The sequence below is a fragment of the Triturus cristatus genome, chromosome 2_1 (genome assembly GCF_964204655.1).
Source record: "Triturus cristatus chromosome 2_1, aTriCri1.1, whole genome shotgun sequence".
NCBI classification, from domain to species: domain Eukaryota; kingdom Metazoa; phylum Chordata; class Amphibia; order Caudata; family Salamandridae; genus Triturus; species Triturus cristatus.
In genome coordinates this window covers 1,118,437,110-1,118,463,070 of record NC_140581.1, presented here as the reverse complement: position 1 = coordinate 1,118,463,070, position 25,961 = coordinate 1,118,437,110, and the positions used below count along the sequence as shown (strand labels likewise).

Sequence of the window (25,961 nt, the reverse complement as noted above, 5' to 3'; positions counted from 1 at the left end):
CGGAAGTAGGGCGTGGTTGTTTTTCCCACTACTTTAGGTCCCCAAGAAGGACAAAGGGGACCTGCGTCCCATTTTAGACCTCCAGAACGTCAACCGCTTCCTCAGGAAGGAGAAGTTCAAGATGTTGACTCTGGCTCAGGTCTTGGCTGCCCTCGACCCTTGAGACTGGATGGTAGCGTTGGACGCATATTTTCATATCCCCGTAATGCCGGCCCACCGGCAATACCTGCGGTTTACGGTAGGCCACGAGCACTTTCAGTTTGCCGTGCTCCCCTTCAGACTTACCAGTGCCCCTCGCGTGTTCACGAAAGTGATGGCAGTGGTCGCAGCTCATCTGTGCAGATCAGGGGTTCCAGTCTTCCCTTATCTCGACGACTGGTTGTTAAAGGCGGGCTCGCCCCAGGCAGTGGTCTTCCACCTCCAGACTACGGCCGACCTCCTGCATTTGCTGGGGTTCTCCATCAACGTGCCGATGTCACACCTGAGTCCCTCTCAGAAGCTCCCCTTCATCGGAGCGGTGTGGATTCAACGCAGTTTCGGGTTTATCCTCCCGAGCAGCGAGTCCGGGATATTCAGGCTATGATTCCGATCTTTCAGCCTCTATCCCGGGTTCCAGTCAGGATGACCCTCCGGCTGCTGGGCCTCATTGCTTCCTGCATCCTGCTAGTGCAACATGCCAGATGGCATATGCAGGCTCTGCAGTGGGACCTTAAGTTCCAGTGGGCACAGCATCAGGGCAGCCTGTACGAATACGTCCAGATCTCGGAGGGCACTGCACGACAATTGCAATGGTGACTCACAGATTGCGATTGGGTCAATGGCAGACCCCTCTCCCTTCCCCAACCGAAGCACACAGTAGTGACGGATGCATCCCTCCGGGGATGGGGTGGCCACATGGGAGAGGCAGAGATCAGATGTCTATGGTCTCCGGCAGTGTCCCAACTCCACATCAATCTTCTGGAGCTTCGGGCGATCCGACTTGCACTGAAGGCATTCCTTCCCTCTGTCCGGGGAAGTGTAGTGCAGGTGTTCACGGACAACACCACCGCCATGTGGTACTGCAACAAACAGGGCAGGGTGGGGTCGTGGACCCTATGTCAGGAAGCTCTCTGCCTCCGTACATGGCTGGAACATCAAGGCATTACCTTGGTGGTTCAATGCCTGGTAGGTTCTCTGAACACCAGGGCGGACGAACTCAGCCGCCGGTGCATGTTGGATCACGAATGGCGTCTGAATTCGGACGTGGCGCAAGGTCTCTTTCTGCAGTGGGGAGAGCCTTGGTTAGATCTATTCGCCACCGAAGAGAACGCGCAATGTCATCAGTTCTGCGTGTTCCAAGACTGCACTCGCTCGGCTGCGCTTTTCGTCACAAGTGGAGCTGCGGTCTGTTGTACGCCTTTCCGCCTATACCACTTCTGCCCAGAGTGATGAAGAAGATTTGGCGCGACCGAGCCCAAGTCATCCTTGTGGCTCCGGATTGGGCACGGAGATACTGGTATCCCGAGCTACTCAGCATGGTGATTGATCCCCCGATCCGACTGCCTCTTTGGGAGGATCTTGTGTCGCAGCAGCAGGGGATGGTCCTCCACCCGAACCTGCCCAGCCTCCACCTCCATGCGTGGAGATTGAGCGACGACAGTTGACAGCTTTCGACCTTCCTCCCGAAGTCTGTGATGTCATTCTGGCAGCCAGGCGTCCCTCCACTAAGACGGTATACGCCTGCCGGTGGAACAATTTTGTGACATGGTGCACAGCGAAGGCTGTGGATCCCCTTTCTGCCCCTCTGTCCAAGGTTCTTCTGTTCCTTCTCTCTTTGGCCCAGCAGGGCCCTGCTCTGGGCACAATCAAGGGTTATCTTTCGGCCATTTCCATTTTTCTAAGGCTTCCAGATCAGCCTTCCCTTTTTTAAGTCCCTGGTTGTTGACCGCTTCCTGAAGGTCATTACACACACGTTTCCTCCCGTGCCTTTCATAATGCCTCAATGGGACTTAAATCTTGTTTTGACTTATCTGATGTGCGCTCCCTTTGAGCCACTCCATAACAGTCCTTTACGTCTTCTCACTCTAAAGACGGCTTTTCTGGTAGCTATCACCTCGGACAGGAGAGTGAGTGAGCTCCAGGTTCTGTCTTCTAAACCTCCTTTTCTCTCTGTTCATCTGGACAAGGTGGTTTTACGGACTCGTCCTTCTTTCTTGCCAAAGGTTGTCACGCCCTTCCACATCGGGCAGACCATCAATTTGCCTACCTTCTTTCCGCCTCCACATCCTTCAAAAGAGGAAGAGACGTTTTGTCTTGCTCAGGGAGCGGCCAGGACCAAAGCCAAAGTCCCACCACTTCCAGAGACTTTGTGTTTTATGTTTAAATGTTAACTAACCTACATATGCTTGCGCATCTTAAGGGTCCAACACATACAGTAGTACACTTTCCTGACCAGAAGAATTTTAGAGTGGCATTCAGCATGATAGTACACTTATACCATGACAACCGGTGACCATCTGAAGGTGCTTTCCCTCAACGTGAAGAGACCTAACAACCCAATCAATAGGAAGGCCATCCTATCATATTTAGAACATACCGAGGCTGACATCAGTCTTCTTCAGTAGACCCCTCTCCTAGCAAGGGATTTCCACAGGCTCAAATCTAAAGCATTCCCACACCAATTCTTCTCTTACATAGGGTGTTAAGCAGCTGCGGTGGCAATCTTATTCGCCCATAGGTTTCGGGGATCCATCGGACCTAAACTTATCGACCTCAAAGGTCACCTTCTGGTATATCAAATACACCTGTATGCACCCAATGAGGGGAAGGATTACTTCATCCGAGCTGCCCTAGCAGAGACCGTCACACCCCAAGACCGTTTACTCCTAATAGGATGCGACTTTAATGTAGTACTCAACAATAACCTAGATCGCTCAGGTTCCAGAGAAGGTGGGGCGGGGGCCCTATCGGATGAGGGACTGGACTGGCTGAGGGAGATGGGGCTGATTGACCTATGGAGGGGCTTACATCCCCAAACTCGGGACTATACCTTTTTCTCACATGCTCATAGGTCCTTTGCTCGCCTAGACTACTTTCTGGGGACTCAAGACATACAGCAACTTAACCGGTCAGTGGAGAACATTCCCAGATCTCTTCTGACCATTCAGCCCTCATACTGGAGCTGCGTAACCCCAAACAGAGGGAATTGCGGCTTCAATGGAGACTCAGGGAGACTCTGCTGCAGAGACCAAAGGTTGTCTTACAGATCCAAAAAATGTGGTACGCGATTATATTCAACATAATGACAGTCCTGGCATCTCTACATCTACTCTATGGGATGCCTTAAAGGCGGTCATTAGGAGGGAGATCATAAGCAATCTCTGCAGATGGAAATCGCCAACGCAGGCCAAAGGGGGCTGAACTTCAGGAGCAGGTCTGAGAACTAGAACACACGCACCATCGCACAGGAGCACCCAGGATATGGCGTCAGTTAGAGGCCATACGTAAACAATTGGCGAGCCTAGACCTGGATAAGGCAGAATACTCGCTTCTCCTTCTAAAACACTCCTTTTACGTAAATGGGAATAAATGCGGAAGGCTCCTCATGACCAAACTTCGAGCCCAGAGTCAGACCGCTAGTGTGGACTCCCTCCTTTCTGGAGACGGAGAAATGATAAAAGGCGACACCCAGATAGCGGCGCACTAAAGGGATTTCTATGCATACCTGTACTTTGAGCAGTCCTCCCGTCCTGAAGCCCCCTCCCACTATCTAAGCGGCGACATCCCACCTGACTGAAGCTCAAGCAGCCTCCCTGGATGACCCCATTCACACTGAAGAGGTCATTTCCGCTATTTCTAGACAGAAAACTCTGAAATCCCCGGGTCCAGACGGCTTCTCCTCTGGGTTCTTTAAAAGCTTCTGCTCAGACTTAGCCCCAATTGTCACTCAGTTCTTTAATGATATTGCACACTCGGCTATCCTCCCGCCCTTGATGCAAGAAGTTCCAATAGTTGTCATCCCCATACCTGGAAAGGACAGGTGCTCCTGCGCTAATTACAGTCTATCTCGCTCTATTTTTTTCAAATCTTTATTAAGCAAAAAGGCATGTTACAAAAACAACACATTTGCAGTCAGGGCGGTTCATACAATGGACAGTCTCTACCCTCTCTCAGAGCACCCAATACAATAACTAGATGGTGGCCTTATCATACAACATCAAGACCCCCAGTGACGTCTCCTCTGGTCCGAGGCGGTGCGCAAATATCCCTTCTGTATGAGTTCCACTGACCCCAGACTTGTGTCCATTTGTTCGGGCAACCCCTGGACTCATCGATGGATTTCTCGGTCACAAAGCACCAATCCATATCGTTAGACCAGTCCACTAGTTTCGGCGGGTTTGGAGCCCTCCAAAGCCTTGCGATATCTCGTTTAGCGATCATGAACCCATGCGTCAACCCACAGTTGCTCTTTGGAGTTCAAGTCAGTAGGGTCCCAAATATTTAACAGTGCTAACTTTGTTACAATGAATCTTTTGCCCCAGTGCCTCCTCCATCCGGCCCACCACCCGTCCCCAATGCCCCTGGATTACCACACACTCCCAAATAATTGAATAAACGTGCCTTCCTGCCCACACTGTCTTGTACAGCTGCCTTCTGGGACGTAGCCCATGCGAACCCGCAAAGATTCCGACAAGTAGGATCTGTGAAGCAGCTTAAGTTGGACCAGTCTGAGCCGGGTGGAAATGGCCACTTCGCGAGGGGAAGCCACCGCCACCCGCCATTCCTCGTCATCCAAACCTGTGACATTGTGATCCCATCTAGCCCCCAAGCTGATCAGAGTGTCCGCAATTTTGTTAATGAGTTTTTTATAGACAAGGAAGATGGCCTTCTCGGGTAGATCGCCATCAAGTATTCTATCCTCAAGCGAGTAGGAGTCGGGGAGATCGCTACCTCTAGGTAGAGCCGCGAGCAGGGCATGCCTAATCTGAAGATACCGAAAGCATTCATCTAGCTAGATCGTATTCCTGTTGCAGTTCGGAAAAGGGCATCACATCTCCAGACTTCCAGAGGTCGCCAACCCTGGAAATGCCAATTAGGTCCCATTTGTCAAAGCCCTTTGACTGGATCAATCTACCGAGTTGTTCACTGTGCCATAGCGGCATGGCTTGCGTGAGTTTGGCCTCCCTGCCCAGACTCCTATTGGCTGCCTTCCATATAGTCACTGCATGCCCTGTCGAGCCGGTGAGGACGGGCCGCAAGGGACGCGCATAGATCGCCCCAATGAAGCCGCCCCCCGGAAGAAGCCATCTATCGATTTGGAAGGCTGAATTTGAGAAAGATCACTGTGCCTTTGCAGTGTCCTAAATTCAAGCATTTGCAGACTTTTACAACTTTTTTACCACATGCTTTTGCATTATGTAAATGTGTTGAGGACGACCTAACAATGGCAATCCCAGAAGTGCACTAAATATTAAATGAATTAATAAGTGTTGCTTTACACACCGTACATATTAGATGAACTGTATGGTACAAGGTAATCTCATTTGTTGAAGCTGTTTTCAATTGATTCACAGATAGTGGAAAGTATTTGAGTTTTAACAGGGCTTCTTTCATTGGTGACGTGTTCTTCTATTTATTGAAGGTGCCACGAAGAAGACAGAAAATTCCAAATAGGCTGTTCCTGTTGTTCTGTGCACCATGGAAAGGGATTTTAATCCTAGCGGATCTCCCTTTTCAACTGTAGGAAATTGTTTGAGAGGAGTTTGTGAATGCTTGCAAATTAGGTCCAGTCTCTGAGCCAAAAGCAGCCCTAGAAAAAAGTGTTTGAACCAGCACTGGTCATTTCTACCCCTCTCTTTCCGTCCATCTATCCCTTTACAGTCTGTCCTTTACTCCTCTCCCTCAGTCTCTGATCCCTCCTCATCCTCTCTCTAGCCCTCCTCACTCTCTCCTTGCTTACGCCCCCACTGTGCCTGCCGTAGCTTTGGAACTTAAAACACAAGTTTGCCGGCGTTCACAGGCTCACAAGGCTAACCACGTTTTGGAAAACAAACTTCCCAAATATTCCTTGGGGTTCACACCTGTGAGATTGGATGTAGTCGTGGCATACAGTTACTCTGGAAGCCCCGAGGTATTTACAGCTTCTGCTTATCCTTTTCTCAATATGTAACAAGGGAAAATCCATCCATTTACATCCTTAAATGTAGATTAAGGGCAAAAAAATCATTAAAGGCAATGTACATAACTGCTCACTGCTTCTAAACTATTGATTGCAGATAAGTGGGGGAAAGGACAGCCTCCAGTGGAATTGATGTGGAGCTGCCCTCCCTCGAGTGCATTACTGACTCGGCGCAGTTCTCTTTGGAAGAGTAACCAGTCATTGGGCAGTTATGTTACCTCGTTCTGGAGAACCAGGACAAACTATGCGTTTTTGCAGATTTTAGCACTTTCTGTAGATTTTCGTTTGAAGGGACTCACTAAGTCCTTGAGAAGAGAGAAACTATTTGTTCTGACATGGCAACAGATGGTGACCATAGTTGATTTTAGAATGATGTACCGGTTAAGGAGTGTTATAAGTAGGCTGTCCTAAATGTGCCACAGTGTGGCCAGGATTTTAATTGTGACTGTGATATTTCTTTGCTCAATAAAATGTTTTAAAGCGACAACAAAAATACAAATTGTGAAAACCAGCGCTGCCCTTAGCACAAAATAAAGCTGTTCTGTAACAGTATTGATGTTAAAAATGTTGACTGGTTTAGAGAAAATTCATATCAGTGACTGGTCTCATGCATTCTCCTGTAGGGGATTTCCATGTATAGTCATAAGCACTTGAATAGTCCCGTCCAGGTGGGGACCCCAGAGCACTTGTTTAGATAAATCTTCTTTAGTGGATATGTTTCGCCTTTCTTCAGGAATGCCGGCAAAGACACTTAAGAGATAGACAATAATTCAGACTAAATACATAGGCTACACTGACTGCATCTTCATCTTGAAGTGAAAAAAGGGCACTATATATTGTGGAGAGAAGAGGAATTTTGACGTCAATTACAAAGCCGATGACGGGGATACCCAGGTCAGCGTCAAGAAGCCTACTACAGACAGCGACACCTCACAGGTCGCCGTCGAGGTCCTTATCAGTTTCCACGCATCCCCAGCAATCAACGTCGACACATTGTCACAGTCGTTTGACGTCCAGACACCACCATCGATCGCCAATGCACTCCTACCGCTGGTCATCGCCAAGGCAACGTCGGTGACAGCAGTTGAGACACCATCATTTAACATCGAGACGAGACCCGCCTTCGAGGCACTGTCGACGGTTGGCATAAATTAGTTGATCGATGTCGAGGCTCTTCTGTCCTCTACCTTTCATCTCTATCATGAAAAAAGGAGTTTTGCGAAGGGGATTCTTCTGTGTGTTAAACACTACAAAATTGCACAATATATAGTATGGTGGTGCCCTATTTTCACTTCAAGATGAAGATACGGCCAGGGTAGCCTGTGTATTTAGACTGCATTATTGTCTCTCTATCTCTTAAGTGTCTGTGCAGGCCATTCTGAAGAAAGGCAAAAAATATCCACTTAAGAAGATATATCTAAAGAAGTGCTCCAGGGTCCCCGCACGTGGGCGGGACTATTTAAGTGCTTATGACTTATCATGGAAATACCCCTACGAGAGAACTGGAGTTACAGGTAAGAAACTGTTCCTTTTGTTTAGTGTACAATGGCTTATGTGTCTTTGCTTGGTCATGCTTTTTATGCAGAAGTAGTTTATTTGGTTTTGTGGAAAATTATATATTTTCTCTCTTATCAGGTTTTCTACATTATTAATGGTGAAATAATGGCTACAGTGCACAATTCACAGTATCAGCTGAAAACGGGTGACTATTTCTTTGTGCCACCAGGTAAGCTTGCCAATCAAAATTACTATTTCAATAAGATAACTGAAGGGCTTTTAAACATGAATTAAAAAATATTGCATCTCCCTTCCATTAAAGTTGTAGCACTGCAGGGTTTTAAGTTGTATATAGTTGTTGATTTGAAATATTTGAGTCCGTTCTTCCAAGCTTGCTCTAAAATTCTATGAATGTCATTAGAGCTTCAAACAGCTCCTAATTCTTGACTCTCACAAGCTGTCATGTCATTTTAAGAATGTGACCTTGAATGCACAGTAGCATCATGTCCAAAGCTCAGCATCTCCATTCTCCCATGGACAATGAAACATTGGAACATCCATCCCTCTCTCGTATTCCTCCGTTCTGGATTGTAAGAGACCGTACAAAAGTGGTAGTCAACATGACTGGTTGATAGCATTTAGAAAGTGCCACTACTTTATAGTGTCCCCTGACTGATGGGGTAACTGTGTTCCTGCTGAGGACAGAAATGAGGAGAGATGGAAATGGGCTGCGTGGCAATGAGAGGATTGAAGGGCACACAATACAACAGAAATTCCATGCAGAGGAGGACAGACAATGAAAAGAAAGGTTTGTGATCCAGAGGAAAAGAGAAGCAAGAGGGAGGAGAAACACTAATAGAGATTAGAATCTGCGTGTTTTATTTTATTTATAAAAAGAAGTATATAATGACCTTCTGTTTAGGGTGCTCGAATAAAGTGACAATAAATTAATTTTCTGATGGATACTTCTAAACTTAAAATCTTTCCCTTACAATACTCCCCAGGCACCCTACTGGATCCATCAGGTTGTTGGGCCTTTCCTTGGCTCCACGCCAACCGCACTTATCCTTTTGCCCCTTCCGTGACAACATTAGGGGCTCCCAGCTGCACTTGCAATGTCACCCTTAAACCAGGGCCATCAATATTTTCCTCCTTATGTCTGTGGATACAGCTTCCACAGAGACAGTAGGACCCAAAGCCAGAGAACTGTCTACTCCTCTGTGCCCCTGGCAGCCACAGCCTCTCAAAACTCCTTTAGTGTGCCCTCAACGTAGCACAGTTACCTTGTTTGGCTGCAGAATCAAGCACCACCTGCCCGAATGGCAAGCAATAACCTTCGACAAGTGGGTGCTTCAAATCATCCTACGGGGTTGTACCCGCCAATTCCTGGAACCCCTGCTGCCCTTGCAATGAGCATTCCGTGCAACGTCTGGAAGTGCAGGCTTCTTTGGCCAAAGGAGCCATTAGAGGGTGCCAGCATCAGAAATAGGGTGGTGGTGCTTTTCCAGCTACTTTCTTGTGCAGAAAAATTATGGCGGCCTCTGCCCTATTTTAGACCTTCCCCCTCTCAATGTCTTCCTAGGAAAAGAGGCTCACCTTGGCCCTGGTCCTGTCTTCCTTTGATCCCAGAGACTGAATGGTAACCTTGCACCGCCAGGATACATATTCACACATTCCCATCATGCAGGCCAGCAGGCATTACCTGCAGTTCACTGTAGGCCAGTAGCTCTTTTAGTTCACTGTGCTCCCTTTTGGCCTCACCAGTGCCCCTTGGTTGTTCATGAAGGTGATGGCTATGGTCGTAGCACATTTTCGGAGGGAAAGGGTTCCAGTCTTCCCCTACCTCGACGACTAGCTGTTTGCCACACAGTTGTCACCCACGTCCAGACTATAGCAAATCTCCAGCATTCACTGGGGTTCACTATCAACATGCCAAATTTGCACCTGACTCCTTCCCAGATGCTCCCCTTCATTGGAGCCATTCTGGACACAGTACATTTCTTTTTTTACTTCCAGAAGCAGAGAGGCCAGGTCATTTGGCCAATGATCCTAATGTTTCAACCTCACTCCTGAATGCTGTTGACACTGACTCTGGGGCTGCTGGGTCTGATGGCCTTCAGCATTCTGCTGGTAAAGCATGCTAGGTGACAAATGCAGTGGGATTTGAAGTCCCAGTAGGCATAGCACCTGGGGATCTCTCCGATCTGGTCCATATTTCGGAGAGGATTGCAAATGATTCGCAGTGGTGATTGCTGAACCGTGATTGGTTCAGCGGGAGACTGCTCTCCCTTCACCCAGGACTAATGATGGTGACCGATGCATCACTTCTGGGGTGGGTAGATCACCTTGTGGTGGTAGAGATCAGAGGAGTCTGGTCTCCGTTAGAGACGCAACTCCACATTGACCAGTTCGGGACGGACATCCGCTTGACGCTGAAAGCCATCCTTCCATCCATCACGGAAAACATCGCCGCCATGTGGTATTGCAACAAACCGGAGGGGAAGGGTAGCGGGGTTGGTTTGGGTTATGGTCCCTTTTTCAGGAGGTCCTGCGCCCTTGGACATGGCTGGAATGTCAAGACATCTTTCTGGTCATACAACACCTAGCCTGATCTCTGAACACCAGAGAAATCTGATAGAGACATCTAGCCACAGATTCCTTAACTTAGAATATCCCCAGGCGTCAGACTGGATCCGGAAAGTTTTTTGCAGCAGCACCTCTGCATGCCAGGGGACGGCGCCACACAACCCCGCCCTGACGTCATCCACGTACGTGACGTCAGCAAGGTCATATAAGTCCCTCCAGGCGCGCTGACGTCAGTTTCCTTCTTTTCGGCGTGCAACGCGGATCCGGAGTGAGCGGTTCCTCTGGCCTGTTTTCAGGCCCTTTTTCGCCGCTTCGCATCTGGAACAGTGTGCGATGCCTTCGGGCTTTAAATGTTGTACTTCCTGTTCGCGGCAAATGTCCGCGACGGACCCACATCTTATCTGTATGTGGTGTCTGGGCGAGCACCATGACTCCACGACTGCAACGCCTGCCAACACCTCAACACCTCAAGCCGAATTCCCAGCGGGAGTGCCGGATGAAGCTTCTTTTGGCACGGCTGTCCTGTTCGGCGGCGTCTCGTCCCCCGGCCTCTTCAACGCAGGTATGCCGTTGATCGCCCTCTGGGGCCCGGGGCCGTCGTTCATCACGTTCTTGGTAAGTTGCAGCGCATGTCGCTGAGGTCCTCGACCTCACTTTCATCTATTGTCAGGGGCACTGGTTCCCGGAACATTCCGGACGGTCGTCCCCCCTCTATCCACCCTATCTGGGTGCGGGGGCGACTCGGGCCCAGATGGAGGCCTATGCCACAGCTCTGCCGGCCTCCCTTGGGTCCTCTCCCGTCCCTGTGGCGTCCTCGGGGCCTCCGCTACCTGTGGGGTCCCCAACGGACTCGCCGGTGGGTTCGCCCCTGGCGTCAAATAAGCCCTTGCCCTCCAGGGATGTCAGAGATGTGGTATTGTCATGGCGCGGCCCGTCTGGGTCCCCCTCTACGATCCATATAGCGTCGTCAGGCTGCGGCCTGGCTGGATCCCCCTCTACGGCCCATTGCACCCCTGCGGCGCCGCATAGTCCCGCGGGGCTCCCTGTGGCGTCGCGGGTGGTTGCTGGTGCTCAAAGCCTCGCTTTGTGCATGCCTCGACCTTCTGGGCAGGCAGCTGCCTGTCCGGAGCCGGGGTCGGTGCCGTTCTGGCACCATAGACTTGCCTCCCCGGCTCTGCCTCCGCTTCTTTCTTCGTAGTCGGAGCCTGCTGTGGTGGAGGCTGAGGTGGCGCCGGAGGCTTGCCTCCCCGGCTCCGGCGCCTTCTCCTTCTTTGGAAGGAGGGCTTGTCGCCTCTCCGGCTCTGCCTCCGCTTCTTCCTTCGGAGCCAGTTGTGGTTGTGGCTGAGTCAGCGCCGGTGCGGCGCCGGAGGCTTGCTTTCCCGCTCCGGCGCCTTCTCCTTCTTCGGAAGGGGAGCTTGTCGTGGATTCAGCACCGGACGGGGCCGACTCGACGCCGGATAGTGTCGAGTCGGGCCGGATGTAGTCGACTCGGCACTGGACGAAGCTCGATCGATGCCGACTAAAGTTGTATATGATAGAGACTACTAGCAACAGATTCCTTAACGCTTGAGTTATCCCCAGGCGTGAGACTGGACCCGGAAAACTTTCTTTGCCCCAGCATCTCTGCCCGCCGGGGGGCGGTTCCAAATGACTTTGCCCTGACGCCGTCCGCGGGCGTGACATCAGCTAGGTCACATAAGCCCCACCCCGGCGTGCTGACATCAGTTTCCTTCTTTTCCGTGTGCAACGCGGATCTGGATCATGTCCCAGCCTATTTTCAGGCCTTCTTTTTTTCGCGTGGTGGGACAGTGTGCGAATGCCTTCGGGTTTTAAGGCGTGCAAGTCTTGCGCGCGTCAGATGTCGGTGACGGACCCTCATCCGATTTGCATGTGGTGTTTGGGCGAGCATCATGATTCCACGGACTGCGACGCTTGCCAGCATCTGAAGCCTAAGTCCCGGTGGGAGTGCCGGATAAAGCTCCTTTCGGCCCGGTTGTCCAGGTCGGTGTCATCTCCACGTCCATCCCCAGCGGAAGGGTCCACGACTCGTCGCATTCGCTTCCGGCATCGCCCGTCACCGAGGCCCCTAGGGCGTTGCTCGCCCGTCGATAAGTCATACAGCTTGTCCCCAAGGCCTTGTCCCCATTCGGCAGAGGGCGCAGGTTCTCTGCGGGACATACGGCCTCATTCGCCGCCACCCTACCCGCCGTTTCCTGGTACCGGGGCGACTAGGGCCCAAATGGAGGCCTATGCTGCAGCTCTGCAGGCTTTCTTGGCCCCCCTCCTCCTGGGACGCCCGCAGATCCTTTGCCAGGTGCGGGGCCTTCTGCGGCGGCTCCGGCGCCGACGTGTTCTGATTCAGGTGTTGGAGGTGTGGAGTCATCGGGGTGCAGCTCTGCGGGGTTCCCCTCTTCGGTCCACGGCTGCTCCGGCGCCGACGGCTGTCGGTCCTGGCGGCGCCACGGGTGGTGGCTGGGGCCGGGGCATGTCCCCGGGTCCTTCTCGTTTCTCCACGCAGGTGGCTGCTTCGTCGGAGGTCGAGTCGATGCCTTTTCGGCGCTCCATTCTCCTGGGCCACCAGTGGTGGAGGGGTTCATCTCGGCATCCACTCTGGCGCCGCTCAACGTCACGCCGACACCTGTGGCGGACTCGCCGGCGTCGGGTCGTTGACTCGTCTCCGGTGGTCCTCTCCTCTCTGGAGGTTTGTCAACTTTTTGTCTCTACTTCCCCGGAGACAGGCAGTTGTGTCGTGGCTTTTTCCCCGGCGTCTTCTAGGGAGGGCGCTTCGCCGTCCCCGCGGCCTCAGCCTTCACCAGAGGCGCCTCAGGTATCCCACTTGTCTGTTAATCTTCCACCGATTCCGGGGCTGGCCGTTTCTTCCTCCAGCTGGATTCGGGGATGGCAGACTTAGTTTACAGCCGTCGCCCACGGAGGAATTGCTTTCCCCCCTCGACGCCCTATGGAGGCGTGTGCAGCTTTTGCCCGGGCCATTTCCATGGCCGCTGGCATTTTGCGCATGGGCGACCCTGTTATCCCATTCCCCACGGACCACTTGCTGGAGGTTCTCCATCAGGGCTCTGGTGGATGGGAGCTGCTTCTTCCCTTCGAGGCTTCGCTCCATAATTCTCTTCTGGGAGCCTGGAGGCGCGCTGCCATGGGGGATCCGGTCCCCTAAGCCCTCCTCTACCATCCTGCTCCACATGACCCAGTCGGGCTTTCTTTCCACCCTTCTACCCAGGGGCCTCTTTGGCAGATAGCTTTTCCTTCTTTAACTTTGGTGTTGTTTCCTCTGTCTCAGGAGGCCCGATGCTTGGATTCATGGGGGCGGAACCTCTTTGCTTCCTGTAGTGCTGCTTTGCGAGCGCTCAACATGCTTTGTGTGTTGGCCAGGGCTACTTCCAGCCTGTGGGATTCTGTGGAGTCCCTTCTGTCTTCTGCCTCTCCGGAGGATGTCTCTGCTGGTCTGCAGCACCATTTTCTGGATGGCCGGTAGCTGGCCGCATTTATTCTTCGTTCGGCCCTGGACGTTTCTGATTCTCTTGGTCGTTCAATGGCGAGTTCAGTGGCTCTCCGTCGCCATGCTTGGCTGCAGGATAGCGTTTTCCCTGAGAATGTAATGGAGCGTCTCGTTGACCTGCCCTTTGATGGGGTGCTTTTGTTCAACACCCATGCAGATGCGGTCATTCAGCAGCTCCTTGCGGGGCTCCGTCCTCTTCCCCCTCCGTAAACTTAGCTTGTCGGTCCTCTGCTGCTTTATGGGCAGTGTTGTTTGGTTGGACCGTCTGTCTGTTCTGGTGTGTTACCGCGCCTTCGGGTCCTTAAGTTAACCCCTTTGTGCTGTTGGCTGCTGGTACAGCCCCTTTGGATTTTGTGGATCGTTTGTTGTGGTCCTCCCATGTGTGTCCTCAGGTTGGGCCTTCACTGTGTTTTTTGTTTGACTGATTGACAAGCCGTCTGGGGTTCTCTCTGCAGGTCCTTTTTGTTCTGTTCTCTACTGCGGGATTTTTCTATAAGAGGTGTTCCCATGTTTTTCGTGGGACGTATCATACCCTGACTTTATGTTCTGGTCCTCTGCTGCTGGTTTTTCCCTAAGAGGTATTCCCATGTTTTAGTGGGACGTAGCATACCATATTAGGGGTACTTGTAGCTATTGCATAGCTCTATCCTGCGCTGGGGAGGTATGGTTGCTCCCTTTTTTGGGTTCCCTACCTTTCTTGGCATCGCTGTATACAGCTGGTGCGGTCTCTTGCATCTTGTCCGCGTGCAGCTTGCGCTGCTCCCGGTTCCGTCTTTCTCGGTGTTCATTACATCGCTTGACAAATTGCCCTGCTGTATCTGATAGAGACTACGAGCCGCAGATTCCTTCACGAAGAATTATCCCCAGGCGTGAGACTGGATCCGTAAACTTTTTAGCCACAGCATCCCTGCGTGCTGGGGGGCTGGGCGACATCATGCGCAGGGCCTTCCGCGGGTCCGCCGGTTGCTCCGGCACCAACTGGGTCGGATCCAGGTTTGGAGGATGTGGTGCTGTCGGGGTGCGGCTCCTCTGGGGCACCTCCTTCAGGCCTCTCGGTCCCTTGGCAGGGTGGTCCTGTCTAAGGTCGAGGTGATGCCGCTACGGCGCTGGCAGCAGCTGGACCGTGCGGAGCCACAGGGGTCAGTGGACACTCCTTGTCCTGCTCTGGGCCCCTCTTGTACCTCCTCCCAGGTGGCTGCCTCGTTGGAGGGCGAGTCGGAGGTTGTATTGTCCCTGGCGCCGCCACAAGGGTTGCCGGGCGACCTTCACCTCCTTCTGGGTTCGGTCCGGTCTCCGGTGCAGGGGGACTTGGAGGTCCCTTGCCCGGCGACGCCGGATGGCGCCGGTGTCCTACCTCAAGCAGCGGACTCTTCGTATACGCACAGGGGTCGTACCGCAGATTCGTCTTCGGACGCTGCTCCTTCTCCAGAGGTAGGCTGCATATTGATATCGTCCTCCCTGGAGACTGGTCGCCGTATAGTGTCCTTTTCACCGGCGTCTAAGGGCGGCTCCCCGCCCTTCCTGAGGCAGAGGTGTCTGTCGGAAGAGCGGCAGGTCCCTCATTCTTCGGCTCCTCCTGACTTCCAGGTCTGGCCCCTGCCTGCCCCGCTTGGCCTCGGGGACGGCCGCCTTAGTTTGCAACCGTCGTCCACGGAGAAGCTGCTTTCTCCACTGCTGGGCCCTACGGATGCGGGAGCGGCCTTCGCTCACGCGGTGTCCACGGCTGTGGGCGTCCTCCGCATGGGTGACCCGGTGGCTCACTTTCCGGCGGACCATTTGTTGGAGGTCCTCCACCAGGGCTCTGGTGGCAGAGAACTCTTGCTCCCCTTTGAAGGTTCGCTCCTTTTGGCCTTGACGGGGGCTTGGAGGAGTCCTGCCTCCGGGGACCCGGTGCCTCCGCACCGTCTGCATCAACACCTTCCGACGCCGCGTGACCCGGCATGTCTGTCCATTCACCCCTCGGCCGCCAGCCCCCTTTTGCGGACTGTTTTTCCCTCCCTCCTGCCCCTGTTGGCGCCACCGTCCAGAGAGGCCCACTGGCTGGACACTTGGGGACGCAACATTTTCGCCTCGACCAGCGCGGCCCTGCGGGCCCTTAACAACTTGTGTGTGCTGGCTCGAGCCTCCTCCTGTTTGTGGGACTCGGCTGAGTCTCTGGGGTCTGCAGCGTCCCAGGAGTCTGCTCATAACTGTCCTTTCAGGCTCCTCACTTTCAAGCCTGCCTTCCTTGTTTCTATTACCTCTGCTAGCAGGGTGAGTGAGCTTCAAACTCTATCTTCCAAGCCCCCTTTCTTCTCTGGGCATCCAGACAAAGTGGGGCTTTGAACGAGGCCCTTTGTTTCTTCCTAAAGTGATTACACTATTTCATGTAGGGCAATCTATCACCTTGCCCACCTTTTTCCCACGTCCGCGCCCTTCCAAGGAGGGGGAGAGACTGCACCGTCCGGACTGTAAATGTCTGCTGTCATTCTATCTTGACCGTACCAAAAGACGTCCGGGTGGGTGATCAACTCTTTATTGGCTGTGTGGGTGCCAAGAAAGGCCAGACTGTTCAAAAACAAATCATCTCTCGATGGGTCGTCCTTTGCATTAAGATCTGTTATGCTTTAGCGAAGAAGGATCCTCCAGTGGGGTTGCGTGCTCACTCCTCTAGGGCTACGGCAGCAACCAATGCATTGGCACTTCGGGTCCCACTCCTCGATAGCTGCCAGGCGGCAACGTGTGCATCTCTGCACACGTTTACGAGGCACTGTTGCCTGGACAGTCAGGTCCAGAGGGACGGCTACTTTGCCCATTCGGTCCTCCAGGATATTCTCGTATGAACTTGGTTTCGCAGACCCTCCTCCTGGGTTGGTATTGCTGGGGCATCTATACTAAAGTAAGTAATCTCCAACTAACAGTCTCTTTCAGATGAACAAGTTACCTTCGGTAATGATGTATCTGTAAGAGACATATGTTTGTTGCAGATTCCTTACCGCCACACCCATCCTCCCCACTCTGCTAACTGATTTCTAGGGCTAGGGCCTCCCTTACAGGGCCCTAGTTATGGCGCACCAGTGGTCAGTGTCCTTCATGGCTCCGCGCTTCTGGCGTGGAAAGTTGTGTCAGAAATGACGTCAGTGCGCAGGGGCGCCTTCTAAGTAGGCACCTCAACATCAGCTCTGCGACCACGAAGCTGACGTCTGATGTTGAGTCAACCGATGCCACATACCGATGCGCAGGGGTATTGCTGAATAAAAAATCTCTGGAAACAGACTGACACCAGGGGGAAATTCTAAGGTAAGGAATGTACAACTAACATATGTCTCTTACAGATGCATTGTTACCGAAAGTAACTTCATTGTTCTTTAAGCCTACCAGAACTGTAGATCACCTCAATACAGTACATATACTTTCTGCACCAATTCCAGTTTTCACAGTACTGTGAAATGTTTGATTTTCTGAACTACACTTGGGGCACACAAGAAGATCACTTGTCTATGCCTTTAAGTAAACTCAATCCTCCAATAACAAGTTAGTGCATAGTGCCCCATCCCTCCCATTATCCCTCACTTCAAAAGTAAGCGAATAAGGAAATATGGGTAATATGAATTGATTGAGAATAAAGGGTGGAGCCATTATTGTTAATGTTCTGCTTGCTCTAGCTATCATATCCTCTGTACGGCAAGACACGGACTTCTATTTTGTCACCTAAATTATTGCCAATGGCAACTCCGCTCACCCAAGCCAAAGTGATGGTGTTATTCACCTCGTCGAAGAGTGCATCAACCACCTGGGAGGCTTTGAAAACACATCTTCGTCAGTCCCCTTGTAGATAATTGCCTCAGATGGCACTAGTGCATAATGAGCCGTAGAAGATTAAACCACCAATACCACTACCCAAAAGTTATCCTACAACCTCTAACTGGGAGAGATTTGTCCTGGGATTCATCTTTGCTTTCAGGAACGACGTGGGACTAACCAGTTGACTTTCTTGCCTTTCCCGGCCCAACAACTCGCCGGACCCGCTGCGCGGGTCCCGCAGCGTCCAGTGAACACCGTAAGAGCGCCTGGACGGGGTTGCCTTCACCGGGGTGAGCGCATCTGTACAGGGCTGCGAGCAGCAGGGGACTCCATTGCCCAGAAGTCCCTGCGAGCCCCATTGCCTACACCTGGGCTGCTCTCCCTGCACGACACGCCCCCCTGCATAGCTGTGATTAAAAGCAGAACACCAAGCTCCCATCCCTGGGATTCATCTTTGCTTTCAGGAACGACGTGGGACTAACCAGTTGACTTTCTTGCCTTTCCCGGCCCAACAACTCGCCGGACCCGCTGCGCGGGTCCCGCAGCGTCCAGTGAACACCGTAAGAGCGCCTGGACGGGGTTGCCTTCACCGGGGTGAGCGCATCTGTACAGGGCTGCGAGCAGCAGGGGACTCCATTGCCCAGGAGTCCCTGCGAGCCCCATTGCCTACACCTGGGCTGCTCTCCCTGCACGACACGCCCCCCTGCATAGCTGTGATTAAAAGCAGAACACCAAGCTCCCATCCCTGGGATTCATCTTTGCTTTCAGGAACGACGTGGGACTAACCAGTTGACTTTCTTGCCTTTCCCGGCCCAACAACTCGCCGGACCCGCTGCGCGGGTCCCGCAGCGTCCAGTGAACACCGTAAGAGCGCCTGGACGGGGTTGCCTTCACCGGGGTGAGCGCATCTGTACAGGGCTGCGAGCAGCAGGGGACTCCATTGCCCAGGAGTCCCTGCGAGCCCCATTGCCTACACCTGGGCTGCTCTCCCTGCACGACACGCCCCCCTCACCTACCTAATTTCCAAACTTAAGCAGCCACTCATCCGCAGCGCGGGAGCGCGCGGGAGCGCCCGGGGCTAAGCCCGGGCAAAGGGCGGGCCGTCTAAGGCCGTCCAAGGACGTACAGGGACGGGCCGGGCCCTTTCTCTTACTCTCGGGATTCGAGGACTCAAAGTATGTTTTAGTTATCAATGTGATAAGATGTTGAATGTAGTTATAATGTGTAATTGAAGTTTTAAACTTTTATCTAATTTATATTTTAAATTGTACACATTATTCCTTATTTTTAGTCTTATGATGTCCTCATCACTAAGAAAGGGTAGGCGGGTTACAGTAAAGTCAAGTAGTGTTAAAGCCACTGGCACCTTAGATGATTTTATCACCCGTGCCACGGGGATATTAGATAAGGAAATTGCTCTTACTGAAAAGCGTTTGTCTCTGGACTTAGTTACGGGGAAGCGTTCATCTTTGGGTCGGTTTGCATCTGTGGTCACTCCTGAAAAGAGCATAATAAACGACTTGGAAGCCAGCCCAGACTTAGCCGTTACTTCAGATAATCAAGAAATATCTATGGGCGATGTAGTGAACGGTCCAATAGAAGATTGTTCTGTATTGAGCAATATTGAGGATGGGATCCAACACCCTAATTTGACCCTGTCGGGCCCCATTTCCCTACAATCCAAAGCTTCGGCCTCTGTTCCAGAAGTCACAAAAACTAGTAAACGTAAAAGAGGGGGAGGTCACTTGAAGGGAAGGGTCATACGTATGGGAGACCCTGGTGATCTGACTCATTGCTGCCAAAACAACAACAAAGCTTTGTTAACACATATTGAGAAGCTGGTAAAAAATCTCTTGTTACCCCTTATTGAGAGAACACAAATAGTTAACCTAAAATTGGACCAATTAGAGCACTTAATATCAGTTAACACACATTCGCTGGAAATTTTGGCTAACAACAGCAAATTTCCACAGGCCCAGGGGAATTGTATTGAAATAAAGAAGGGGGCTCATAAAACCTCTATTCAAAAACCAAGTAATCCGCCCCAGCCTATTGCATCTGTTGATTCCCAGCGAACCCCTGTACGATCAGTCCCAACTAGACCTGCACTGGTGGCTGATGGGGACTCTCAGTCAATACCGATTATGGCTATAGCAGCAGCACCGAGCTCAATTACATCTAAGCCAGTAGCCTCATCTCAAGTTAAACAAACTCCACTGAGCGGCCCATTAGTTCTGGATGAAATGGCACCTCCAAGTAAACCAATATGTGTGAATATACCCCCCGAATCTGCACCTTTTATGGCCATCCTGACAGGTGTCCCGGTGGTCGCACCAAATAAACATGAATCAAATCAGGACCTATCAAATAAAGTCATATTCTGGCTCAACAACAATAGACCACTCCCCCCAGCCTCTAGTACAAAAATATTAAACGTACGAAGGGTCCCTTGGGTTGGCCCAAGCAAGAAGGATTTAGAGGGGGATTGTATCCTAATTAATTTTAGGGACAGGTGGGTCAAGGACTTAATCTGTAACAAAGCAAGGTTTGCTAGAATGGGGGATATTCAATGTATAGGTCTTGAATATTTTTATCCCAACTTGCATCATCTTCCCCCTAACCCTCGCTTTCCTGGGTCGAGAGTGCAGGGTAATAATTACTCTGGATGGACTCAGATTAATACTATATCTCGACCCCCTCAAAATCATCCTGGTTTGTGGTTCCAGGGTGATGGATCTTTCATGGGGCCAACAAGTTTCAAAAATTTTGGGCAAACCCCCTATGACCAATCAAGAAGGAGATTCCAGGGGGAGGAATACCTAGGGTGGATGCCAAATAACAATATTCCATTAAGAAACCGATTTGACCCACTGGTGGGAATGGAGGGTTTAGATTGACCATTAGACAAGAAAAAGGAAAGCATTTTATCTACCACAGATTTGGTCATGGGGGAAAACGGGGGGATAAGGCAGGAGGATAACCAGGTGGTGGACGCTTTCGACCACAATGCTCAACCTAATATGCGTTCGGATAGTCAAACTGTTAGCAACTTAGCCTGTGAGCTAAACCCACCAATTACTGGGCCTGACCTGGAAACTCCAATAAAGTTTGTGGACAATAGCCTAGGGGAACCTGGGCTGTGTCTAATCTCATGGAATATTGCAGGTCTTGCGGGTAGAATGGAGGATGAAGCTTGGCTGGAGCATGTGGGTGGTCAGGATATCCTGTGCTTTCAGGAGACATGGAGCAGAGTGGGTGGGGAAATTGATGGTTTTCAATCTTTTAATGTTTTGGCGGTCCCATCACTAGCTGGGAGGGCAAGGGGTGGGTTAATGACAGCTCTATCCATCAAACTAAAGAACCTGATAACCTCAAAAATAGTGGATACTCCTTGGTACCAGTTGCTCTTGTTGGAAAATTTGTTCCCAGAGCCCGTGTTGTTAATTAATTGGTACCATAATGTCTTTGATAGAAATGATGTATCTACAATCCAGAGTTTGGAGGAAGCAATATGTAAGGCTCGTAGTGATCGAGCTTTATTAGTAGTTATTTGGGTTGGTGATTTTAATTGTACACTGTGCAAATTTGGTGGCTGCAATGTCTGTGGTATCAATGATCTAAATGAACAGCCCTTGATGCATTTTAAACACACGCCCCAGGGGGACGCTTTAAATAATATCATTATTCTAAATGACTTATGTATGGTAGAGCCCTGGGCTGCCCCAAATATATCGCCAATACCAACCTTTCAGGGAACAAGAGGTGCAATGAGTACTATTGATTTTGTATTTGTGTCTAGTAACTTTCTTCATTATGTTAATAGGCTTGAGGTAATCGCAAGTGCCGTAAGCGATCATAATCCTTTAATGCTATCCTTGAGTGCCCCTGCTAGTAGAAAACATTTGGTTTGGGAGCAACCCATAACATATAATAAAAATCAGGGAGTTACCATGAAGTGGGGGAAAATAAATGCTGAAGGCCTTGAGGTAGAGATTCTGAATGTTTGTAAAACTGAGATCGAATCATGCCTGTCTCTGACGTCTGATCCAGACAAGGTCATTGGGAGTTTTGAAAAATTATGTGGGCACGTGGCTGAGCACCTTAGAAAACCAGTGGGGAAAAAGAATTTAAGGTGTTTTAAATGGTTTGACTCCGCATGCTCTGCCTCACATAAATCCTTAAAAGCTGCCCTTACACAAAAACCAAGAAATAAGGAACTGATAAGATCGACCAGAAGGGCTTATAAAGAGGCCATCACAAAGAGGAAGCAGGAATTGAAAAATCGAGCCTGGGACGATCTAGAGAAGGCCTCTGAGCTAAAAGATAGTAGGCTCTTCTGGGAAGTAGTAAATCGTCCCTTGTTTAAAAATGACACCAAAGTAAGTATACTGACGCAGATTACTGGTGAATCTTGGGAAGTTCACTTTGGTAAAATCTTTAATCCCAAAGTATTATTACTTTCGGATTTGTTGGATGATGTAGGGGATTTGGTGGTACCATCTTCAGCTTTGCTTCTTAGCTCTTCACTTACACTGGAAGAGGTTGAAGTAGCTTTGAGGAAGGGCATATCATTAAAAGCCCCGGGCCCTGATGCCGTCCCTTTAGACTTTTTTAAACATAATATTGAAGCTTGGGCACCTTTATTACTGAATGTTTTTAGGGCTGTTGTTCTTGGTCGCATCCCTGTATCGTGGAAGGTGGCAGTGGTGGTGCCGATTTTCAAGAAGGGCGATAGGTGTGATCCCCGATGCTATCGCCCTATATCCTTGATCGATGCATCATGTAAACTATTGGGGAGGGTTATTTTGGCCAGATTAGAAACATGGGCTGACTCTGTTGGTCTAATTGTGAACTCCCAGTATGGATTCAGAAGTGGGAAGGGGACAGTTGAGCAGTGCCTGAATTTGGCGCTAATTATTGGCAAGTACATGAAGGCAAGGAGTTCTGCAATTTACCTTGCCTTCATGGACTTGTCAAGCGCCTTTGACACTGTTTGTAGAAGCAGGCTGTGGCAGATGATGGACGATATGGGCTTCGAAGAACCCCTGGTGACACTTCTCCGCAGACTACACGCAGCAACGTCCGTGGCTATAAGATTTGGACCTGGGGGGGAAACAACTAAACCTATTCCCTCAACTGAGGGGGTGCGTCAAGGTTGCATTTTGGCGCCTTTCTTGTTCCTAGTATACACAAATGGACTAGAAAAGTACTTGTTGGACCACTGTTGTGATTTTCCTAAGGTAAACGGTAGGAGTATTCCTATACTCTCATATGCAGACGATACTGTTTTAATGACCCTCACTGGAAACAGTTTGCAGTTGTGCCTAGATGCCTTTAACACCTTCATGCTGGATCTTGACCTGAAGGTAAATTTTGGAAAATCTTTTGCAATGGTCTGTGGTCCTAAAGGAACAAAACCTAGAAAATTTGTGGTGAATCACTCTACTATTGAAAGGGTGGAGAATTTTAATTACCTTGGAAATCTTTTCAATAGCAAACTAAGTTGGGCTCCTTTAATGAAGGCTCGAGCCCAGAGTGCTACCCGCTCCATAGAAGGTCTTTTTCGCTTCTGTGGTAAGTTGGGTCAAAAACCTGTTGCGCACCTTAAAACTCTTTATATATCTAAATGTTTATCTGTGGCTACCTACGGGGCAGGAGTATGGGGGACCGAAAACCCCTCAGTGGTACAAGTGATGGAAAATAAATTCCTAAAACGGGTATTACTGATTCCATCGGGTTCATCGAATAGCTTCTGTCATAATGAAATGGGAATGACCAAAGTGACTGACATCATTCGTCTGTCACCCCTATTATTATGGGGCAAAATATGGTTATCTGACGATTTGCAGCTCTCGAGAGAAATTCTCTCAGACTGCTTGAGCCTGGATAATGCAAACAAGATCCCCTGGTTGTCATACGTCAGGGACATGTTGAATAAGATAGGTTTGGGTCATGTTTATGAAAATCCTGCAAACATCCAGGGAAACATAAAAACCCAAATTAAGTCAAATTACTGGAAGTTTTTAGGCTCACGGTGTCTGGGAGGCCTTATTGGCTATGTACCTAAGTTACAGCATCAATTTTATTTAACTTTTACAACTAATGTCCAATGGCGGTTTTATCTCACGAGGTTTAGGCTAAATACCCTCCATTTTCTTTTCGCCTTTCCTAAACAAGGGGGTTGGTGTGAGCAGCTACCCCCTTGTCCCTGTAATGACAGAGTTAGCCAAAGTACTATACATGTTGTCCTGTTTTGCTCCTTATATCAAGATCCTAGGATTAGATTTATTAAACCTGTCCTGAAGGGGCGGCAACCATGCACTTATAAAGAAGGCTATGATTATTTGCTGTCATTATCTTCTGTTGATACTTGCTGTGCCATGTTAAATTTTATAAGAGTTTCACTTCAGATTAGGAAACGCTATGGATAAATTAGCTGTAGAACTGTGCTTTGCCATTGGATTTGTATTTATGCTGTATGATGGATTTTTTTGAATTGTAATTTTTATTTTATGGATGGATCACCTTATTTGTGTATTATGTTTTTTAACTTTGTGCTTTTATGATTCATTGTATGAATCGAATAAAGATTTTTGAACCGAACCGAGAGATTTGTCCTTCATAGCAGTTTCAACTCGGTCATCAGTGGGTTATTGTAGGAATCTGGCTCTGCATATACTATACCAAAATAAGTTATACGGTGCACAGAGTCCAGTGGATCCCCAAAGGCTTTCAGAGGTAAAAGTAGCTAATAACTTACTCTCTATTTGTGGTAGTGTGGGCAAGCAGTAAGGCTTTATCAGTGGGTAGTGTTTAGCATTTATTGTACACACTCAGGCAAGAAGTGATTTCACACACTCAAAGACTGAACTCTGACCAATTGTTTCTATCACAAAATATTTCTTTGTATTTTATTTGTAAAACCAAGCAGGACTTGGTACAGGTAAATAGAATTGTACTTTTCCAGTCCGATTGATGAACAAGCAAGCTGAACGAGAATTACTTTTGTTACAGGTTTGTGCAAAGATTCATATACAGTTGAAATTACTTTTGCATTACTTTTGATTACTTTTTGGGTTCTTTTCAGATTACTTTTTCTACTCAGTGTGATATGCCTAGATATCACATTGGGACGTTTCCTGGTTAAAACGTGAGCAATATAGTTTTTATCAAAACACAGTTTCTTTGGTTTCCATACAAAACACCCTCAACACAGAAGTTTTTCAGAGGAAAAGAGTCAATGTAATCATATGGAGCAAATCGGTTTGCAGGTAAGTAAACGGTCTAGAGGGTTGAGTTTCTGGGGTTAGAACAAGGGTTCCCCCAGGGTCAAGGATGCACTCAAAAGCCTCCTCAGCGGCACTAGGGTGGCCGGGTGCAGAGTGCTGAGGCCCAGTGTTAACCAATGGGGGATAGGGGGCCTCCGGTTGGTGGCTGCTCACGGGCACGCCCCTTGGATGTGGGAGAAAAGCTCCTGGGGTTTAGCTCATGGCAAAGGGGATTCAAGTTAGCACACAAGGTGCACCCACAGCGGCACAGAGGGGGCCAGGTGCAGGGTGCTGATTTGGCATTGGGCGCCCTGTTGTTTTCAATGGAAATTGCTTGTTTTGGTTTTTAGCTGCAGGCTCGGTCCAGGGAGTGTTCAGGGAAGATCCAACAGTTGGGCAGGTAAGTTGGAGGGCTCGGGGATGTAGGTGCACCTCAGGTCCTCTTCTCCAAGGTGCAGGGCGGCCTGATGCAGGTGTGCATATCTGAAAGAGACACTTTAGTGATAGATTCCTTACCTTAGAATAATCCCCAGGTGTCAGACTGGATCCGGAAAGTTTTTTCGTTAGCAGTACCCCTGCACACCAGTAGGTGGTGTCGTGCGGCTCCGCGTCCGTCGCTGGGGTCGTATGCACCGAGATGACGTCACGGAGACTACTTAGGCACCAGCCATGCGCGCTGACATCAGTTCTTTCTTTTTCCACACCAGTAAGCGCAGATCCGGTTAGAGCACGTACCTTAGTCACTTTTTGACTATCTTTTTGAGACTTTTTGTCACCTATAAGTTCGAGTTGGTGTCATAGGGATGCCTGATTTTAAGTCTTGTGGGGCCTGCTGGCGCAATATGTCGGTTGCAGACCCCCACGACGTCTGTCTCTACTGCCTGGAGAGCGACCACGACTTTCGGGTCTGCATGGACTGTTTGGCCATGGCCTTGAGGGAGTGGCGCCGGAAGCTGTTTGAGGTCCGGCACTCGTCCCCGTGCCGTTCGCGGTCCAGGGGCCGCTCCAGGGAACGCTCGTGGGGCCACCATCATCACTCCTCGGGCTCCAAGTCTTCACCCTCGTATACAGGTAAGAGACGACACAAAAAGAAGACGAAGAAGCGTTGTCGCTCTCCGACGTCCCCCCGTCGATCCCCGGATGCGGACGAGGG

The 25,961-nt window shown here is 50.1% G+C and overlaps 1 protein-coding gene across 5 annotated transcripts in view; it reads left to right on the top strand.

The window, feature by feature from the left end:
- CENPC (centromere protein C) overlaps window positions 1-25,961 on the top strand; it is a 1,046,742-nt gene that overhangs the window by 989,412 nt on the left and 31,369 nt on the right. For all 5 annotated transcript variants that reach the window (XM_085636509.1, XM_085636507.1, XM_085636508.1 and 2 more), the window contains one exon: window positions 7,793-7,883. In XM_085636509.1, the coding sequence (XP_085492635.1) occupies window positions 7,793-7,883 (91 nt within the window). The remainder of the gene's footprint in view (window positions 1-7,792; window positions 7,884-25,961) is intronic.